Consider the following 20,604-nt stretch of genomic DNA (forward strand, 5'->3'; position numbering starts at 1 on the left):
GGTGAGGCCCCAGGATGCCACAGGGCAGCATGGGTCTGTGCAGCCCTGGTCCTGGAGGGTCCTGAAGAGCTTGGGCAGCTGACCTGCTCCCACCTGATACCCTGACCCTGCAGACCCTGACCCTCCTGACACCCTCCTCCCTTGGACCCTCCTCCTCCTGACATCCCTTTTCCAGGGGATGATATCCCTTCCTCCTCTTGACCCTTCCCCTCCCCTCCTTCTCCTCAGACCCCCAACTCCAGTCCGCAGTCTTTAAGTACCCCTGTGTCCAGAGTGGCACGATTAATAATTACTTGGAGGCGGATTGTCTTTGAATGCAAATCTGTATGTTATCACACCAATCATCAAACACAAACAATTAATGCGAAAAGTGCTGGGTGTGCAGAAGCAGCCCAAGTAGCATTCGGTGCTCACTGATGAAACAGATGAGCAAACCACACAATCCCAGGGCAGCCACGAGCCCCAGAGCACCTCCAATGCCACACGACTTCTCTTAGCCAAAGAGCAGACATTGTTGTCTGGTAGTTCTCTCCAGCAGATGGTTGGACATCAGGAATGGGGGAGTCGATCTGGGGACAGAAAGCAAGGTGGCACTCTCACTGATGTCCTTAGAGCAAAGCTTTCTGATGTGGAGAACAAGTGGTTTATATACATTCCAAGATGGTGCTCATTGTCATCACACTCCAGCACTGTTCTGCTGTCTCTAGATGAAGGTCCTTATCAATTGTACCCAATCCCGACAAAGCCTGCCCGTGGCTGCTGTTCCTGCCAGCATGTCTGTGGTCCTGTCCCACGGACCCTGTCCTGGTCTCCAGAGCTCTCCTGCCAGCCCACCCTTTCTGAAGGGTTATGGAAAATAATATTCCTATAAGATAGTCCCCCAGGAAAAACCGAGGGACAGTGTGGCTTGTGAGGAGGGAGGGAAGTTAGCCAGACATTCAACCTCTCCCAGCAGTACATCCTTTCCCAGTAACAAGGGCCCCTAGAGGAAAAGCAAACCTGGATCCTTCCTGGGCTCATCCCCAGCAAAAGCAAATATTCACCCCTTCCCAGGCCCAGTGGGTCCTGAAGGCAGGCGGCAAATACTGAAATGCTGGGCCCTGGACTTTGACCCTTTCCCATTGCGGATGAGTCCTGAAGGAGAAAAGGAACAGTGACCCTCTAGGTAACCGTGGGTCCCAGAGGAAGGAGGATAAGCAGTGAACACAGCTCTGAGCTTTTCCCAGTGACAGTGAGTTTCAGACTTTTCACAGCTGCTTTCCTGAGTTAAAATCTTAACCTGAACCACGAGGTCCCCAAGTGTCCAGACAGCATGTTCGCAGTGTCCAGTGCTTAATTCACCCTCACCATAAACTCTAAAGCCTAGACTCCTTCTCTTACCTGGGGGCCATTCCTATACCCAGAAAATTAATCCCTCCTGTGCTGATGGATTGACTTCGCTGCAGACAGGAAAGCGAGCTGATCTGCTTGGGGTCTGCCTCTGTCCCAATTATATGTATTCTCATCATGGTGCCAAACTGTGTAGGATATTCTTGTCCACACTGTCCGCTCCCAAGGTCGCGTCCTATCTCCTGTAGGACCTCCCCTCCTGTCCTCTCCCGGACCCCATCCAGGCTCTTCTGGTTCCTTCCGACCCTCCTCTCAGAAACCCCGACATACCCAGGGCCCTGGACCCACACAGGGGTCCACACTCTAGTCCTGTAGACCTGGGGTCCCCTAGACCCCTTTGAGCAGATGCTCTCAGTGTTCCCATGTGTCACCTCAGAGACACTTTAGTCCCGAGACCCTCCTTCAGGATTGAGCCCACTTTCTCATGGCTTCTCCCTCTCACCCCTGCTCTCTTAGTCTCACCCCTTTGTCCTTTAGTCCCTTCCCTTAGTGGGCAAAGGCCCCTCCTCCTGGAGCCCTACCCACAGGACCTTCTGCTCCTGACCTCGGCCTCCTCTCCTGTGGCCCAAATCATCCTGGGTCTCCACAAGCCTGGACTTCTCAGTGGCCCCCTGATCTTTCCCCTTCCCCTTCCCCTTCCTGGCTCACTATTTGGGTCCACTGATGACTGTTCAAGGGGAAACTGGACCAGGTTCCCCAGCTGCCCTCTTCCACAAGCATGCCTCTGAGCCTGCTCTTCCCTCTGGGCCCTTGAGGCTGCTGAGGCCAGCTCTGAGTCTCTCCTGCTTTCACCACCAGCCTGTGCACAGCAGCATGCCTTCCGCTGGGCATGATCTGGGGCCACCTATTATTTGAAGTGTCCCCTTCAATTCCAAGCAGGAGGAAGTCCTAGTTCTCCTTTGGTGAGCAACTTCTGGCTTCCTGTAGCTGAAGTCAGAAAGTGGCCTCAGGGTTCCACAGTCGCTTTCTGCTGCCACCAGCCTGCCTTTTGACCTCTGTAATCCTTTGGGCCTGGAAGCTGGCCCCAGCCACTCCTCTCCATTCTGAAGCCTCCTCCACTTTGGGCTCTGGCTGTCTTTGGGGTTCCTGGTAAAGGAGTCAGATCTCAAGATTTCCCGTAGCGGGTCTCCCGGGAGCGCTGCCCCTCACTCCTGCTGGGTCGCGGTCTCCATCTGGCCTTCGCTTTTGAAGTCTGTTTGCCCTGGCAGACTCTGGCGTGCTTGCTCAGCACTTGCCGGTCTGTGTGGGAAGGTCAGCCACCACTTGAATTATTGCCGTTTGAGACGCTGCCTTTCCTTTTCTCCCGCGGCCCCTCACGTTTTCCGGTAGTTTTCGGTGGTTTGTGTGTGATGTGTCTGAGATTGGGTTTCCTTGGACTTCCTCGGCTGTGGATCCGCTGGCCCTTTTGAAGTTTGTGGGGTGATGCTTTTCACTGCTATTGGGACATTTCGGTACCCGTGGTCCTTCAAACGCTTGCTCCCTCCATGTGTGTCTGCTCCTTGTGCAGATCCAGTTGCGGGTGGGCCGCACAGCTGACTCACATGGATGCAGCTCCGCTTTCAGCTGCTATGCACTTTGGCCTTTTCCTCTTTCTGGGTAGCGTGTGGACATTTTCCGTAGGCCTGATCACGTTTGTTGTTTCCTCTTGCCGAGTCCAGTTGGCTGTTAATGGCGTCCAGGTGAATTTTTAAATTTCAAAAATTTTGCTTTTCTTGGTTTAGGAATGTCCATTTGGTTCTTCTGATAGGTTCCAGTTCTGTGGGGAGGAGGGCCTGTGAGGAAGGCGGGAGGGGGGAGACTCCTGTGGCGGTTGATGCTGGGGGCGTGAAGTGGAGCAGGGAGCCGGCTTCTCGCTGACTGGCTGTGGGTCTCTTCACTTTCAGGTCCAAGCTTCTGCCCTATATGATGCCCCCCTTGTTCCTGCTCCTCTTTGTGGGGCTCCCACCTGTGGAATCCAATTTTACCAACGTGACCAAAGCCGTTCCAGCTGCTTGTAAGTATCATCTTTTCTGAGACATGGAGGGCATATGGATTCTCCGAGAGTTGCCCGGGGTCCCAGGAGGACGTGGCAGGAATTTGGCCATCTGAGCTAGCTGTGGTGTGCATTGTCAGTGTTGCTGGGAGGAATTGAGGGTCAATTGGGCTGTGTTTGTGTGCAGGGGAGAGAAAGGAGGAAGGATGGCTTCCCTCAAAGAGCAGCTGACCAGGAGACCTGAGGGGGAGCTTGGAGGTGACCCTTGCCCATTAGGGACAGCAAGAGAGGACAGCAGTGTCCAGGGAAATCCAGGAACATGCTGGCTTCTTAGGGGAGCGTCCAGACTTCCTTGGAGAGGTGGGCCCCTCTGCAGAGCTCATGGTCCCCGCATGTCTTCCTGAGAAGAGGGAAAGCTCCTAGGTTGGCCTGGCTGCCCTCCTGGGAGCAGGTCTTGGCCAGACTGGGACTGCACTGAGACCAAGCTGTGCAGGCTCAGGCAAGTCTTTGGGAGAGAGGGCAGGGCCAGCTACTGCATGGGGAAGACGAGATGGTAACGGGTGGAAGGATACGTTGGGGCAGAAGCCCAATGCCTGCTTTCCCTCCCTCAGGGACCTTCAACGTGCAGTGCCATGAATGTGTGGCTGAAAACACGTTTGATTGCCCGAGGCTCAGGACGTGCTTATACGACCATAGACGCTGTATGACCGTAGCTGCACGTAAGTGTCCCTGTGCTCTTTTCACACCTGTGGTCCATCGTCTAGCTTGAGCGGTTTGGGGAGTGGAGTCTGTATGGTTTTCTTTCTGCACCCTGACCTACTTCCTTCTCCTGGTATCTCCCCGCCCTGAGGACTTATTCCCAGGTCCTGCCATGCCTCACGTAGGGCACTGTGCACCAGCTTGTGCAGTCAGCTGAGGGGAGGGGGAGCAGAGTCCACACCTGCCGTGTCTTCAACGGTAGGAATGTTGCTGGACCTACAGGTCTCTCGCTTGGGTCTCCCTGCTCATGTATGTAGATACCTCAGTGTAGCCTGGTTGATCGTCATTTGAATTCTGGTCATGTGCCGGGTGTGGGGCGGGGCGGGGGGGGGTTGTCCAGCTGTCCAAGTCCGAGCAGCAGATGTGCTTCGACCCCTCGGGGCCACGCCGGTAACACTTTCACACACAGATGGTGTCAGGGCAAAGCTGGCCCCCCAAAGTGTTCTTGCTTCTTCCTTGCAGGACTCTAGTGCTGTGAGGCAGGTGTGCGTCTCCCCAGGGCGTTACTGTGAAGACCCATGTGGCCAGAGGCTCAGGGACCCAGAGGCAGGCAGTCTGTGGGGTTGTGACAGACAGCTGGAGGTCTTGTCTGGGCCCTGTTCAGGACCCTTCCTCTGGTTGCTGTCTTCCCCGACCTGAGTTTGTTTCTGCAGCTTCAGGTGCCTTTCTGTTTCCCGAGCTGGGTGTAAAGACCTCCAGACTGCCCCTTCTTCACTGGACCAAGTGCCCTCATGCTGTGGTGATGTGCTGAGTTAGGACAGCAGGAGGCTGAGAATCTGGCTTTGTCACCGTGGTGGGCCACTGGTGGGGACCTTGATGGGTTATGTGTTGTCATTTCTCAACTATTGTTGCAAGTGAGACTGGCTGATGCTTTCTGAGGATCTGCATCCCGGTGTGGCTGCATTAGAGCTGGCAAAGGGAGAAACCTGAATGACATTTGTAAGGGTGGAGTGAAGCAGGGACCAGTAGTCTGCGCAGGCATGGTGGCCTTCTACAGCGCTTGACCTGGTTTGAGTCAACTTCCTGTCATTGTAGCCTATACCTCACATAATCATAAGGACGCAGGTTTGTTTGGGCTCACAGGTTTATAGGTTTCAGTCCATGACTGGTTGAGCCTGGGACTGAGCCTCATGGAGCAGGTGGAGGACCAAAACTGCTCACGTCATTGCCAGGAAGTTCATTGTGTGTATGCGCACACAAACATACACACACACACACACATACACACACACAACATAAAACTTACCATCCCCCCCCCACCACCACCACAACAATAAAACTAAAAACAAAAACCTAGGAGAAGGAGAGGCCTGGGGCCCAATCCCCCCTTAAGGGGCATGCCACATCAACACAGGCCATGGTGTTAACAGCAGAGAAGACACTGGTTATAAGTAGAGAATGGTTTCTGGTCTTCCTTACTTTCTAGAGCTCTAGAACACTTAGGAAAAAAATGAGCAGAAGATTTAATTTGTATATCTACATGCAAAGTACCAAGATGCCATTTGAAGGGCCAATGGCAGCCTAGCCATGGAGAGAAAAATACCTTTAGAAGAAGTTTCTTGTGAACCAATCAGATCCTCTTGACACTGAATATTCTCTCTTGGTCTCAAATTCTTGGCAACACAATATTGGAACATTTGGGAATGTAGTGTGTATGTACAGTCCTGTCATGTTGAATGTGCTCTGTGTACGTCAGATCATGTGAACGCAATAATTTCCAACACTTCTTCTTTTCATGTTTGAACACTCATAAATTACTCATGTTCAAGAATTGTACTTTGAACTGCGTGTTGTATATGAAGTAGATCAGCTGCCAAAAAGTCCACAACAATCCAGAGGATTAACAGCTTCTATTTATTCAATGTTGTAGCGGGATGACATGCAATTTTGGAGAACCTTCTAACGTGAAGAAGGACTCACTGGTGAGGAAATAATTGAGGAGGATCTACCAGAAGGGTCTGCATATTTGGGGAAACCAAAATTCTTCCTGAGCTTTGCTTCCATCATCGTCAGTAATACACTGACTTGAGATGGCCTCTTGGAGTCCATTCATCTTCCCCTGTTGCTCAGAATGCTGCTGTTCTCTCTTGGAGACGCTGATGTGTCAGGCCTCCCTTCGGCCCCTTCATGCCTTGTTGTAAGAGCAAAATAAAGGAAAATGCTGTTGGTTGGAAACGTGCCTGAATGCTGGTTTCCCTGCATGTCCTCAGGTTCTGCAGTGAGGCTGCTGCTCTTTTCTGCCTCCCTGCAAATTCAGGAATTCCTCTGTGTTTCATCAGGTGAGCTGCTTTTGTTCCTCGAGGCACTTCTTATGCTCCGTAACTTTAGTGAGATGTAATCACACACCATGCAACCCACCAATTCTGTGTAGAATTGAGGAATGTCTTGTACATTCACAGATTCACCAGTCATCACCACAGTCCAGTTTGGCACACTTATGTGACCTCAAAAATAAACCCCACACCCATTACCCACCCAGGCCACCAGTGCTGCCTGTTTTCTATCTATGGGTTTCCAATCCTGACATGTGCTAGGAATGGAGTTTATAACGTGTGACATTGTGTCACCCACTTCTTCCAGTTAGCATGGTGTTTTCAGGGCTCACCCATGCAGATGTGCTACTTCTTCACTTTTATGCCTGAGTCATGTCTCACTGGATGAATGCCACACATATTTTGTGGATCCCTTCGTCAGCTGATGGACACTGGAGTTTCTACATCTTTGTAACATTGCCATCAACAGCTACAGAAGCTCTCATGGGACTTTGGGCCCTCTGGGTATATGCCTAGGGTGAAAATGTAGGGTCTGCTGGGACCTCCACATATGCTCCTGGAGGAATAGCAAGGCAGTTTCCCAAAGTGGCTGTGCCACTGCTCCGTTCCGCCCACAGGGGAAGAGCTATCAGCACTTGTTATCTCACTTTTGAATCCAGAAACTGACACTAGTGACATGTCCAGTTACATCCTGTTCAGACTGAGATTTCTCACCTCGCCAATGGGAATGTGCAGGGTTTAGCCACCAAGGGGATATTGCACTAGGCACTACATGGTGATGCTCCATGGTGATGGGTGTGCAGAGCTATCTCACTCATGAGCTGCTGCGGAATGGAGGCCAAACATGAGGTCAACCTGGTCCCTCAGATGCTGGGTTCCTCCTCCTGTCTCTCAAACCAGGCACATACATTAAGGGGGAGGCGGTATAGGAGGAGAGGGAAAATGGGGCTGCACAGGAAGCCAATAGGGGTAGGCATCATCAGAGGCCGCTGGATGGCCAGGAGGAGCAGGAGCTGCTGTCAGGCGGGCTGCGGAACATGTCCCAGCAGACTGCTCGGTGAGGCTGGCAACAAAGCCTGGACTTGCCACCAATATCCTCCTCAGTGCGTCCTGGCTTTGCTGCACAGCTCGGCAAGCCCTGTCCTGCCTTGGGGCTTGGGCCAGTCCACTGGGCCAGGAGCTGGCTGGACCGCATGGGGGCAAGGAAGCAGAGCCCTTAAGACAGAAGAGAGGTGGGCTGGGGTCAAGGCAGAGGGAGGCTGGTGGTGGGGCGCAGTGCGCAGATGTGACTAGTTGACAGGCCGAAAAGTGAGGAGGGGAGAGGAGGCGGGTCTCAAAACAAAGTGGTACACCAGCTTCACATCCTCTTGGACTAGTGTCTCCACCTGGAAGGATTTCAGCACCTAGGAGAGAGGCGGGACTTCCCTGTGGCCTGGGCAGCAGGCTCAGGTCCTGGCCAGCCTCCTGACCAGCTGCTCAGAGCAGCCACCACGCTGCAGAGAGCAGGAGCCAGCGCACCCAGGCTGGCGGGGTAGTGGGCACAGGACCCGCCCTCAGGGAAGGCACCGCCCCATCACGCACACACCCAAGTGGTGAGGGTTGGGGGCTGCTCACCCCGCACCACGACCCGCTGGCCCCTCCTGGTCCCGCTCACCCCCACGCACCACTGACGCCCTTCTGCTGAGCCCCTCCCAGGCCCACTCACGTGGTGCAGCAGAAGCAGCATCTCCACCTCTGCCAAGCGCCGGCCCAGACACTGGCGCACCCCGAAGCCAAAGGCCAGATGGTGGAAGTGCAGTTGGCTGTCCAGCCAGCGTTGGGGGATGTAGCGCTCAGGATTCAGGAACAGCGCGGGGTTTCGGCCCATTGGGTACAGATGCATGTGGACCAAGGTCTGCAGACACATGCGCAGGGAGGTGTCAGCTGCCTAGTGAGGGGATGTGGGAAGGGGCCATCTGCTGGGGTGGCCTTCGGGGCTCACTCACCCCAGCTGGGATGTGGTAGTTCTGAAGCACCAGATCTGAGCTTGTGATTCGCTCCAAAATGCTTCCTACTGGGTAGAGCCTGGGGGTAGGACACCAACAGGCAGGGCCTCAGGGGGACAGCTCCCTCCTCTTCCCTCTGTCTGCTGCCCACCCAGGACCCCCGAGGGTGCGGCAGCCCTGGTCACAGGATGTGCTTGCTGGCACCTGCTAGGCTCAGTGAGTCCCCAGCAGCCTGAGCAGCCAGGCCCAGGAGGACATGGCCGGTCATGCATGGGACTTGGGAGTGCAGTCCCAGAGGAGAGGAGCACCCCTCGCTTCAGGCAGAGCAGGAGGAGCTGAGGGGCTCTGGGTTCTGAGGCAAAGCTGCTCATGCCTGCCTCCCACCTCCAGTGAGCAGAGGGGCCAGGGCAGGTGGGGAGGGTCAGCCGGCACCTACCGCAAGGTCTCCTTGAGGGCAGCCCGCAGCAGGGGCAGCTCTGAGGGGGCCCTCTGGGGGTTTGCAGAGATGCTGGCCTCTGCTGCCAGGCTCTCCTGGCGTAGGGCCTCCTGCACATTGGGGTTCCGAGCCAGCTCAAAGAGCGTCATCACCAAGGGGAAGGCTGTCTGCAGGAGCCATGGGGACAAGGCTCAGACCACGGCACTGGCCATGCGCCCCAGCCCCAGGGCACCCCTCCACGAGAACACCCTCCCCTGGAGCGGAAGGGCATGCCCCGAGCAGCACAGAGCCCTGGCACCCCACAACTCAAGACACCCATGTCCCCTTGACTCCTGCCCTGAGTCCTGAGGGAACGACCTCTCGGGGCCCAACCCAGGCCACCTCCTGCTGTCTCCTCAGGGTCTGATTGGCTCTCACACCCTGCTCCGTGGCCCTGAGGGGTGACCGTTCCAGGAGTCACAGGTGCTCTGCAGCCCTTGTCCATCTGCTTGCAATGGCTGTCTGCCCGGCTGTGTTCAGACCCCTCTGACAAGCCTCACTGTCCCACCCTGAGCAGGCCTTCAGACCCCAGCCAGGTCCTCCTCCTGGATCATTCCTGGTACTCCAAACATATCTGCAGCCCCAGTTTGAGATCTGAGGCTCCATATCTCCAAAATAGGTCCCAGCTCCTGGAAAGCCCGTTGCATCTGCAGGTGCATGTTCTCCTGGCCCCGCTCCTTCCAGATCTGTAGCACCCTCAGCCACTTGTTGCCTGCACACTGGGGTATGGCTTCAAAGGGCAGCACTGCCTTGGCACCCAGAGCTGCACTGGTGCCCAGGGCTCTCACCTTGCACAGGCACAGCCAGGACCCTGCCAGCCACACACCTGCCTTTGACCTGAAAGCCATTGTGATGCTCCCTCCACCCCCTGTTCAGCCCAGTCCTTTTTATCTCACCCAGGGGCCCTCTGTGGCCAAGGATCACGTCATCGAACAAATTGTCCCTGGACCTGCCTGAGAGATCTGGGGCACTCATAGCCAGGTTCCCAACCAGAGTTGGAGGAAGGAGATGGCCTGGTGCCTGTTCCCCATCTCTGCAAGGCTTATTGCAGGTGGAAGTTGACCCTGGAGCAGGGTCACATGGGGGGCTGGAGCTGTGCACCGTGTTGAGCACTCTGGACCCTCCTCTGCACGGGTGAGGGATACAGAGGGATAGGACGCTTATCTTATCGAGAGCCTTGATTATTCATCAGTCCTGGAAGACATGTTGCTAGAGGGTTGTTTGTGCAGTCATCACATTAACTTTGCCAGTGGGTTGTTTGTGCAGTCATCACATTAACCCTCATGTATTAATCTTTTAATGTCTTTTTTATATTGACAGATGAAAGTTCTGTATATGTATGTTATACAACATGATGCATATGCACACATTGTGTCATGGCTAGCCTGTGCTGAAGAACCTTTGCTTTATTCACATACCAGTTTTTGTGTGAGAAAATAAGACCTCTTAGCTCTTTTCTCACCTAGGACATCTGGGTGAAAGAAGACCCTGGAGAAACTAAAAACACCTGGATCGATCGATCCCCAGCAGCCAAAAAAAGGAGAGAAAACACCTTGAGACAAGACAGTAATCACACATAACCAGAACTCAGCAGAAGCACCCAGAGCACAGCTCAGAGGGGAATCTGCAGCTCTCAGTGCCCATACAGCAAAGGAAAGGAGCTCAGCTCCAGAGTCTGATTCTGGCCTTAAGGAAAGAGAACAGGACGGGCCTAACGGGAGGGTTGGGGCAGGGGAGCCCAGCACAGGGACACCGAGAGCAGGAGCAGCTTTGTGCTGTCAGCTCCTTGGCCAACCAAAGGCTGCTGGGCTTTTGATTAACCCTAAGCTGGGGATTTCAGGGAGGCGGACGTGGACAGAGGATGAGGCCAATGGCCAGAACAAGAATGGAAGTGGACATGCTGGCGCCCCCTGCAGGAACGGCAGAACGCAGCTGTGCAGTTGGGAGCAACAGCACACCAAGCACCCAGACGCTGCAGGGGACGTCCACAAAGTCCCAGACACACACACACACACACAAGGTACAAGAAGAAACAGGATCAATGACAAGTGCAGAGGGAGTCCGCCACTGGTTGTGTGGCCAAGTCCATCCATGTGCTGTCTGGCTCAGGGCCACATGGCCGCTGCCTGGGGAAAGTGCCCTCATTTATGCAGTTTAAGAAACCCTTCCCAAAAAGAGAAGCAGAAGGAACACTGCCTAAGTCTTCCCGGTGACTCCGAAGCACCTGATGCCACACTCAGAGAGAGTCACAGCAAGAGGAAATCCCAGCACAACATCCTTCTTGTGGGTTGCAACACTCCTCACCAATGCTACAGGGAACAAAGCCAAATGCTGGCTATATTAAAATGTCAGTGCCTCATGGAATGTTACTCAGCCTTAAATGAAACTATGGCTTTTCTTGGTAAATGGATGGAGTTGGAGAATATCATGCTAAGTGAAATAAGCCAATCCCCAAAAAACCAAAGGCCAGGGGTTTTCTCTAATATGTGGATGCTAATTTACAATAGGGGGTGGGCACTAGAGAGGAATAGCGTTAGATTAGGTAGAGAGGAGTGAAGGGAGGGTAGGGGTGAGGATATGGGAACAGGAAGGGTAGTAGAAGGAAACAGACATTATTACTTCATGCATATATAACTGCATGACTAATATGATTCTACAACATGTACACTCAGAAAAATGAGAAGTTAGACCCCATCTATGTATGATATATCAAAGTGCATAAATTCATTCTGCTGTCATGTATAACTAGTTAAAACAAATTAAAATAGTTCTTTTAAAAAGTCAGTGCCATGTGATCGGGTGTTGTTAGTGCCCAGCGTCAGCACAGTTTGATATGGAAACCAGCCACTGGAATGGCAACACTGTGTAGCCAAGGGCAGGAAGCCATAGGTCGTCCCCAGCTCCTAGAATGAGCACGGACACCACTTCTTTTGTCGTTTCATATTGTTTTAGTTGTAGGTAGATAGAATACCTTTATTTATTTATTTATTTATTTATTTATTTATTTATTTTTATGTAGTGCTGAGGCTTGACCCAGTGCCTCACCCCGCTAGGGGGGCGCTCTACTGCCCCACCCCAGCTCTGGGGCACCACTTCTTGAGAGTTGCTTGGGAAGGTGGTATGAAGAGAGTGCCCTCAGTGGTGGAGGCTGCAGGGTGCCCCCAGCTCAGGAAGAGGCAGAGGAGGCCTGTGTCCCCACTACTGGCCCACGCTGGACTGGAAGTTCTGGCCAGAGCAGTTGCCAAGGAAGAAGTGAGATCCTCTGTGTTCACAGACGTCAGGGTCTTGCTCCCACGGACCCCACACCCTGCACAGAAATCCCACCGGGCCAATGCGTTAACCTATCCGCGTTGTCAGGCAGGACACCCAACAAGCAGCTGTGTGGCCACATGCAGCAGCGAACCACCCGAATTGGGAGAGGGACACAGTGCTACCAAAGGGAGAGCCCCCCCAAGAAGTGGTCCCCAAGGAGGTGAGAGGCTTGTACGCCAAGAACCACGAAACACTACTGCAGATCCCAGTAAATAGATGGACAGGCAGACGCGCGTCTTGGTCCCTTTGTGCTGCCATGACCAATTACCCCACGTCCGAACGAGGAAGATCAGACACCTATTCCTCAGGGTCCTGGAGGCCATGGAACCCAGGATCACGTCGCTGCTGGTCAGCCCATTCTCTGCTTCCAAGGATCCCATCATTTCTGCAGCCTGCAGACAAGATGGACAGACTCTTTGGTGCCAGAAGGACTGGCAGGGAGGCACGGCTGGAGGGTCTGATGCTGAGTGATCCCTCTTCCACAAGGTCTCAGCCCCTTTTTAGGCCTCCACCCTCAGACTCAGTGCCTTGCCCAGAAGCCCCACCTCTTTGAAGCAATCCGAGGGGAAGAAGTTTCAGCACCTGAGTCTTGAGAGGCTCCAGACCTGCCACATCCCCTGCCGGGCATCCTGAGACCTGCATCAGTGCTCACAGCATTCCAGACACTCAGCACTGTGCCTGTCTCCACGTCAGGCTCCCTTTTCATCCAGGGCAATGCCGATCTTCAAATTGTATGTATTTCAGTTTATGTTCTGGAGAATTGCATGGTCTGGGATCAAACCCTGGATCTCACACCCCTGGGCACAAGCCTCACTACTGAGCTACCTCCCCAGCCCCAGAGGGGCCAATTTTTTGCTAAATTTCAAACTCACTCCTTCCACTTCCAGTATAGAAGTGTCTTACATCTGGGACAACATTTCTATTTTGGTTTCTGTTATTATTTATTAAAAGGTATGAATTGTCCCAGCAGCTCAAGAGGCTGAGGCAGGAGGATCACGAGTTCAAAGCCAGCCTCAGCAAAAGAGAGGAACTAAGCAACTCAGTGAGACCCTTTCTCTAAATAAAATACAAAATACGGCTGGGGATGTGGCTCAGTGGTCAAGTACCTCTGAGTTCAATCCCCAGTAGCCCCCACCCCCCCAAAAAAGGGTATGAATCATACCTCAAATAGTGTTTGGCGTGATACACAACACATGTGTCGCGTTCTCCAATCCAAGCCAACTCTTCAGTGTCTGTGCCCTCCCACCCACCCTCCCAATTTGCAGGACCACTACTGGGCATTCAGGCCAGCCTTCCTAGCTCTATGTATGAGAGAACATATGTACTTCTTTTCCTTGTCTGGTTCATCTTCTTTAAGACAACGTCCTGCACTTCTGTCCTTCCTGCTGAAGATGATTCACATATAAACCACCTTTTCTTTATGCAGGTGTGCATTGGTGGAAACTTAGGTTGATTCCACATCTTGGGTTGTGAGTTGTGCCACAATAGACTTGGGCATGCAGGTGTCTCTGGTGTGCCGATCTCATTCCTCAGAAGTGGGATGGCAGGGAACAGCCATGTTCCAAACACCCAGACGCTTTCCTTCATTTGATGTCTGTCTTTGGGATCATTTCCATCGATGTGAGCAGTCCTGTGTGTGTGTCTGGAGTGTCTGCATGCATACACACACACACACACACACAACTATTTCAGTTAAATGTAAGTTAAAATGTAAATGTAAGTTAAAATTTCATATATAGAGGAGAGTTTCACTGCACATCTATAACTAAGTGTCTATATCCATGTGAAATTCTCATTTCCATGGAGAGTGGGGTCAAAAGCATGGCGTGTGATGTGTCTGCAAAGACCAGTTTTCATTTTTAGTCACCACCTGCATCACCACAGGAAGACTTGGGCTGTGAATGTCACCACCGACCTGGAAAGGGCCTTTCGGCCAAACCGCTGTGGGAAAGGATCTGTCTATCACATAACTCAGCCCCACGTTGATGGAGATGGAGGAGGGTGTGGGCAGCCAGGGCAAGATAGTGAGTGAGGAGGCTGGGGCAGGGCCAGAACAAAGGAGCATGGAGAGGGTCTTCTGAGGAGTGGACAGGGAGGGGATAAGGAAAGGAGGAAATCTCAGAGACCATAAAAGAACAGGCCCAAACTCTCCCACCAGACTCCTAGCCCTGGGCCCTTCTCTTCTTACAAGTCCATCTCTGTGTCTCTGTCACTTTGCAGTAGACTGCTGCTTGCTTGCCATTTCTGGGTCCTCTTCTTCAGATCTCTGTTGAACGGAGACAGTGAACCCAGCGCCCTAGGTGGGAGCAACATGACTTCAGAGCCAAACTTGGCCGGAACGATGCAGGCTGAGTCCAAGGTTCGTCCTTGGGGTGGTGGTGCAATCAGCCCCGGCTGGCTGGACATCCTGCGCAGGGCCTGCCTGCCCACCCTTCCCTGTCGTTCCCCTCCCTCGGTGGTTCCTGGGTGGCTCCAGGGCTTCTGGGCTGTGGCTGTGTGCATGTTTGGACACACCTTCTTGGCCCACCACGAGGAGCCCGGGAAGCAGACTGTTGGGGGCCAGGTGTTAGGGATGGCAGGTCAACGTCACAGGGAAGCCTGAGTGCGCCCTGGGCTGATGGAGCCCTTGCCTCTGGCATGCAGGCTGGGGAGTGGCACTGCTTTTCATGTGTGTTCACAGTATTCTGGCACTGGGACCTCTGGGACCTTGCTGGCCTTGGGAGGCAGCCCTCTGAAGGGCCAGATCCAAGGATTGTTTGGCCTGGGGGCTGGCCTTGTATGTGTGAACCATCTAATGCGAAGCACCCACCACTCCTGCATGGGATTCTCACCCTCTGGACCACTAAGCATGGCCACAAAACTCACCCCAGACGCTGCGCCCAGAGCTGGCCACTCCCCTCTGACCAGCCTGCTGACTGCTTCGCCTGGGCGCTCGCGAAGCCCACGGTGCCAGCTCTGGCCCACATGTCTTGCACTTCTCCCCTGGCCCATGGTGCTTTCTTCTTGGCTCTGCACGGTGTCCTGTGCCCCTTCACTGCCAAGTAGCCAGCTCTTTCCGAGGGCAGTGGTCCCGAGTCATCAGCCTCGCCGAGCCTGCAGGACACGACCTGTGTCTTGATCAGGTGTGCCACAGGCCAGCTGGTAGGGACAGGTAGGCCTCCCCACCAGCATAGCAGGCAGTCTGGCCTTCCTGACCGACACTAGCAGATGGGTACCACCAAGTGTCATGACCTCACACTGAGGCAAAGCCACAGCTCAGGCTGATCTCAGTGGCATCAGTGCCTTCCTCCTTACGAGCACCCTGAGTGCGGAAGGCCACGGCCGGGCTGTCAGAGTCCACGGCTGAGCTGTGCTGTGGGCCTGGACAGGGTGGAGCTCCAAGGCAGCCCCTTTTCACTCTGACTAGTTACTAGTTCACCAAAGGCCACTGTGAAGGGAACAAGGCATTGCTTCCCTCCAAGTGCCCTGGACATGCCTGCCAGGTGAACAGGCACTGACCAGGGACAGGCAGGCAGAGCTGCTGTCTTCCTGTGCAGCAGCCTGCTCCATGCAGTCCAGGGAGTGTCCTTCAGAGGACCAAGTGAGTTGCTGGCCATGCCCAGCTTCTGAATGAGGGCATGGGCCTTGGGGACTGTGGCCCCACTGGCCACACTTGTGCTGCTCTTGGTCTAAACACTGAGCCTGCGCCTGGCCTTGCTGCTGTCTCACTTAAACCCCAGCCCGGTCCCATCCCTGGAGACAATGACTCTGATTTCAATGAAAAAGGAGAAAGGAGAAAGCATTTGGTCCAGCTCCGCTCACACCCTGTGGAGATGAGGTTCCGCTCCAATCAATGTGACGCCCAGTCTACCTCCTGCATGAACACGAGAAGGTCCCAAACTCAAACCTCAGCCTGAGATACAAAGTAGAGCTCACTGCTGCTCTTCTGGACACATCCCAGTCCCTCAGAGGGGGCTTCAGACTCCCCAGAAAGGGTGGTCACTGCTCAGAGCAGCCAGAGGACCATCCAGGTCTTACTGGCAGAACAACTCAAGGGGAGACAAATGCTGGAGACTGAAGAAGAGAGAAGAGCAGGGGAGGAGGCACCGCCTGTGCGCAGGAGCCAAGCTCGGGTTCTGAGCTGTGCTGCTTCATTTCCTCCTCCCTCTCTGCCCCACGCATGGGTCTGCCCCGCCCAGGCCCAGCCCTTCCTGAAAAGAAGGAGAGGAAAAACCAAACCAAACCCTGGAGAGAGAGACAGAGGGAGAGGGAGAGGGAGAGAGAGGGAGAGAGGGGGAGAGGGAGAGAGAAGGGGAGAGGGAGAGAGAGAGGGAGAGAGAGGGACAGTGGGAGAGAGAGGGAGAGAGAGAGGAGACGATGGTAAACAAATCACACTTTCTGCATCTTGTGCTCTGTGCATTTTAGGCCTTACTATCTGAGTTAGTCAGCTTTTCACTGCTGTGGAAAAGCACCTGAGATTATCAGGTCATAAGAAGGAAGGGTCACCTTGTGCCATGGCACGTGAGATCTCTGTGTGTCCACTTTGGTCTCTGGTGAGGCGGAACAGGACGGCGAGTGCAGGTGGGGAGTAGAGTTGCTTGTCTGAGGGAGGCAGAGAGAGGAAAGGGCTGGGTCCTGGGTCCCCAGGGGACACCCTCCCCTCTCCCAGTGGCCTACCTTCCTCCCACCAGGCCCACCCCCTGAAGACCGCTCGGCCTCCCAGTAGTACTCAAGACCAAGCTTTGAGCTCAGGGAGTTTTAGAGGGCATTTCAGAGTCCGATTGTAACAGATGCTATTAATACATTTTACATATGGGAAACAAATTATGACAAAGTTGCTGAACAACACCTGTATACCCAAATTTGTGTCCAAAAAGTCGATGTGTGAGAAACACACATATAATTATTATATATCACAAAGGATATTTAATATTCTCAAGAACCTGAGTGACAGATCCATGGAAGGGCACTCCTGGTATTTGTTTCTCTATCAACTTAGGGTCTAAATGAACTTAGCCATTTGCTAAAATTACCCATTGGCAAAACTTCATGGCCTTAACGTGAGAGTTCAGGTCACAGTTAAGTCTGGATCCCATTCAGTGGAAACTTCACACCTCCTCCAGTCCTAAGAAAGTGACCAAATATCAAACAGAGGGAAGTAGATGGGTCTCCCTTTCCCACCCTATGGGCTTGCCTTCCACATCCTGTCTTGGGCACAGATGCACTGACCTGGGGAAGACTTCAGCACTTACACAGAGCCTCACCAAGGGGTTCATCTTGGTCAGCATGCTGCAGATGAACAGAACCACAGCCTGTGTCTCGAATTGTGGGAGGGACTCAGAGACTGACAACATGGCCAGAGGCTACTTAACCCCACAACTGCAGTCTGCCTGCCGCACAGCTGGGGGAACCAGCAGCAGTCCAAGGAGCTGGGGCCTCAGAACAAGACGGACCAATGGTGCAGCCCCAGTCAGAGACTGAAGGCCTGAAAGCCCCTGCAGAGTCACGGGTAAGAGGCCACAGTCAGAGCTGCAGAGGCTGGGGTGTGTGGTCCTAGGCAGTGAGGTAGCAAACCTGTACTGGCTCAGGAAGAACCCAGTTTGCCTGGGGCAGGGGATCTTCCCCCACCAATCTGAGTTCAGTAGGGCCCCCAGGCTATCAGACAACATTACCCACCGTTAGGACAGGCCCTCCCCTTCTCTGTGGATGGAGCCACTTGCCAATCATCTCTGGAGACACCGTCTCAGAAGCACCCAGAAGTGTGCTTTACAATTTTCCAGGCATCACTCAATCCTCCAAGCTGACAACCACAATGACCATCACATCACAGGGGACTTGTGACCCCCTAGTTAAAACTGCTAATATGATAGCTTGAGGTACGTCCAGCAGGGCCTTCCAGAATTGAAGCTCGGACCCTCATAACAGAGATCTCCTGTTAACAACCCAAGCAAGTGGCAAGAGTGTGGGGAGGAGAGAGTGGCCCTCTCATTGCACGCTCCACCAGAGGCCCCCAGACAACCTTTAATGCTGTGGCCCCAGAAACCAAGGGCCCTGAGAAACACTGCCATCGGCATCACTGACCTTGCCCAAGCAGCAACCAGGAAACACGTGGTGGCCGTACGTTTGGCTTTGTGCTGTGCTCAGCGCCAGTCTCAGCAGCCTCTCAGCAAGAGCTCCTTCATCTCCCAAGGGGCACAATGCACCTTGTCAGGGCACCCCTGGGTGCCGCGGCTCCGCTGCAGCATGCCTCCTGGCAGACAGGACTGCCACCATGCCATTCTCCTGACCCCCTGTGGCCGCAGGACTCTGAGGACCTTGCCTCCAAGGATGTTTGACACACTGGGGGAGGACATACAGCCCAGGTCCTTAGTCCTTTGTGGGCTCTGAACCAACATTTTCCTTCTTGACAAATTTTGCTTAATCTCACAGGTGCTGCGGACAAAGCACCTCCCCTATGTGGGCCCACTCCAACGAAAGCCTCTTGGACCCACTGGGTCGAGTCAGCTGGCGCTCTGGTCAGAGCCCCAAGGCCCTCACTGCCGAGGCTTGGCACATCAGATCGTAGACTTCACGTTGTCCTGGTGCCTCATTCCCACACACACACACTGCCAAGTGGCGGGGGGTGGGGGCATGGCCCTTGTCCTCGCCTTCCCCGGCTGGGCCTTGATGACATTCAGGGGCCTTTCACACTCTTCACTCTGCTCCACCCTAACCCCTAGACACTGCCCCCAAGGCCAGTCTTCCCTCCCACCCCAGCTGAGCCTGCTCTCAGAGCACCTTGACTTGGTTCTCTGCACGCTGGCCATGACTCTTGCCTGGGAGACGGGTAAATATGATACGCCTTGGCTTCGCCACCTCCCCAAGGATGAGATCCATAGGAGGCCTTTTATTGCACTCACAACCTTCCCAGGCCTTGCCCAAGGTGGCCCCTTCCACCCTGCCTAAGATACCTAACAAGGGGCTGCCTGCAGGGCTCTCCTGGAATTAGAGGCTCTCACTGGGCCTGCAACCCTCTGCCCAGGTGTGCTTGGGTCATGGGTATGGACTCAGCCTGGCACTCTGTCTAGGACAGGGTGGAACCAAACACACTGCCTCCCAATATTCCACCTGCAGGACGGGGCAGTTTCTCTGTGCTCTGTGTCTTGCCAGGGCCTATGCTGTGGGAGGAGGTGGCCCTCTGCCAGCCCCATGGGATTGGCAGGGGGAGCACAATGGCAGTCCTGGCCTGTGGGATGGCCACACAGGCAGGATAAGGCCATGACCCCAGGGCCAATCGACCTGGCCAGCCTCTGCAGCCATCTCGACTCTGATGTCAAGTCCATCTACCCACTTCTGCACGTTCACTAGAGACTCTTCCATTGCCCAGTGTTGTCCTCATAACGTAAGGAACTCTGGGGATCTCGTGACGCCAACAGCATGGCACTCCATGTATATAAGTCTGTAGTAAAAGGCCCCACCTGTCGCTCCTTGTTCTTTGTAAGTTGCCAGTAGAACTGACAGCAAGCAAGACACACATCTAACTCCTCCATCACCTGACGCTAGGCTCCCATGGGGGAACCTTGGCAGTATGGTTCTGTCCCCAGTGGAAGCTGCAGGCACTCAATTGAAAGGAAGTTGTCCTCACACAACCACTTCTCAAATCACATCCCAGCAAATCCAGCTGTTTTAGTCTGCTTTTTTGCCGCTGTGATCAAGAGATCCGACAAGAACAGTTTTAAAGGAGGAAAAGTCGATTAGGCGCTCAGAAGTCTCAGTCCAGAGGCAGCCGGCTCCATAGTTGGAGGCCAGAGAGGAGGCAGAACATCATGGCCGCAAAGTGCAGAGGAAGAAAGCAGCTAGTGGCATCACTTTGGGAAGCAGAGAGAGAGAGAGCTGTGCTCACCAAGGACCAAACATAAACCCAAAGGCACACCCCAGTGACCTACTCCCTCCAGCCATACCCAGTCTGCCTACAGCAACCACCCAGTTAATTTATGTCAGTGAATCAATCCATTGATTAGGTTTGGGCTTTCATAACTCAATCATTTCACTTCTGAACTTTCTTGCATTGTCTAACAAATGAGCTTGTGGAGGACACCTCATATCTAAATCATAACTGTGGGCCCCAAAGGCTCATGCCCATCTCATAAAGAAAAGTACACTGAATCAATTTTCAAGAGTTCCAGGGAAGATGGTGGAACGAGATGGATGTTATCACTCTAGGTACATGTATGACTGCACATATGGTGTGGCGCTGCGTCATGCACAGAGAAATGAAAAGATGTGCTACAATTGTGTACAATGAGTCAAAATGCATTCTGCTGTCATATATGCCTAATTAAAATAAATTAATTAATTAAAATTAAAAAACCCAAAAGAGTTCCCATATCTTAACATTACACAAAAGTCCAAGTCCAAAGTGTCTTCTGAGACACCAGACAAATTCCTCCATGTCTGCCCCTATAAAAATCGAAAGTAGGT

General features: G+C 53.6%; 1 protein-coding gene and 1 long non-coding RNA gene across 2 annotated transcripts; one reads left to right on the forward strand and one right to left on the reverse strand.

The window, feature by feature from the left end:
- Positions 1-3,269: 3,269 nt before the first annotated feature.
- On the forward strand, positions 3,270-6,283 carry LOC125616509. The gene is made up of 3 exons (XR_007347139.1): positions 3,270-3,382; positions 3,973-4,080; positions 5,991-6,283. It is a non-coding gene; the product is annotated as an uncharacterized LOC125616509 (long non-coding RNA).
- A 1,352-nt stretch (positions 6,284-7,635) lies between these two features.
- On the reverse strand, positions 7,636-9,701 carry LOC107142805 (cytochrome P450 11B3, mitochondrial-like). The gene is made up of 5 exons (XM_015486307.2): positions 9,381-9,701; positions 8,815-8,981; positions 8,379-8,457; positions 8,099-8,287; positions 7,636-7,796 (listed from the first exon to the last, which is right to left on the reverse strand). Exons 1-5 carry the CDS (start codon positions 9,699-9,701, stop codon positions 7,683-7,685), a joined length of 870 nt encoding a protein of 289 aa, XP_015341793.1. The 3' UTR covers positions 7,636-7,682.
- Positions 9,702-20,604: the final 10,903 nt, after the last annotated feature.

This window comes from Marmota marmota, unplaced genomic scaffold, assembly GCF_001458135.2.
Source record: "Marmota marmota marmota unplaced genomic scaffold, marMar, whole genome shotgun sequence".
Taxonomy (NCBI): Eukaryota; Metazoa; Chordata; class Mammalia; order Rodentia; family Sciuridae; genus Marmota; species Marmota marmota.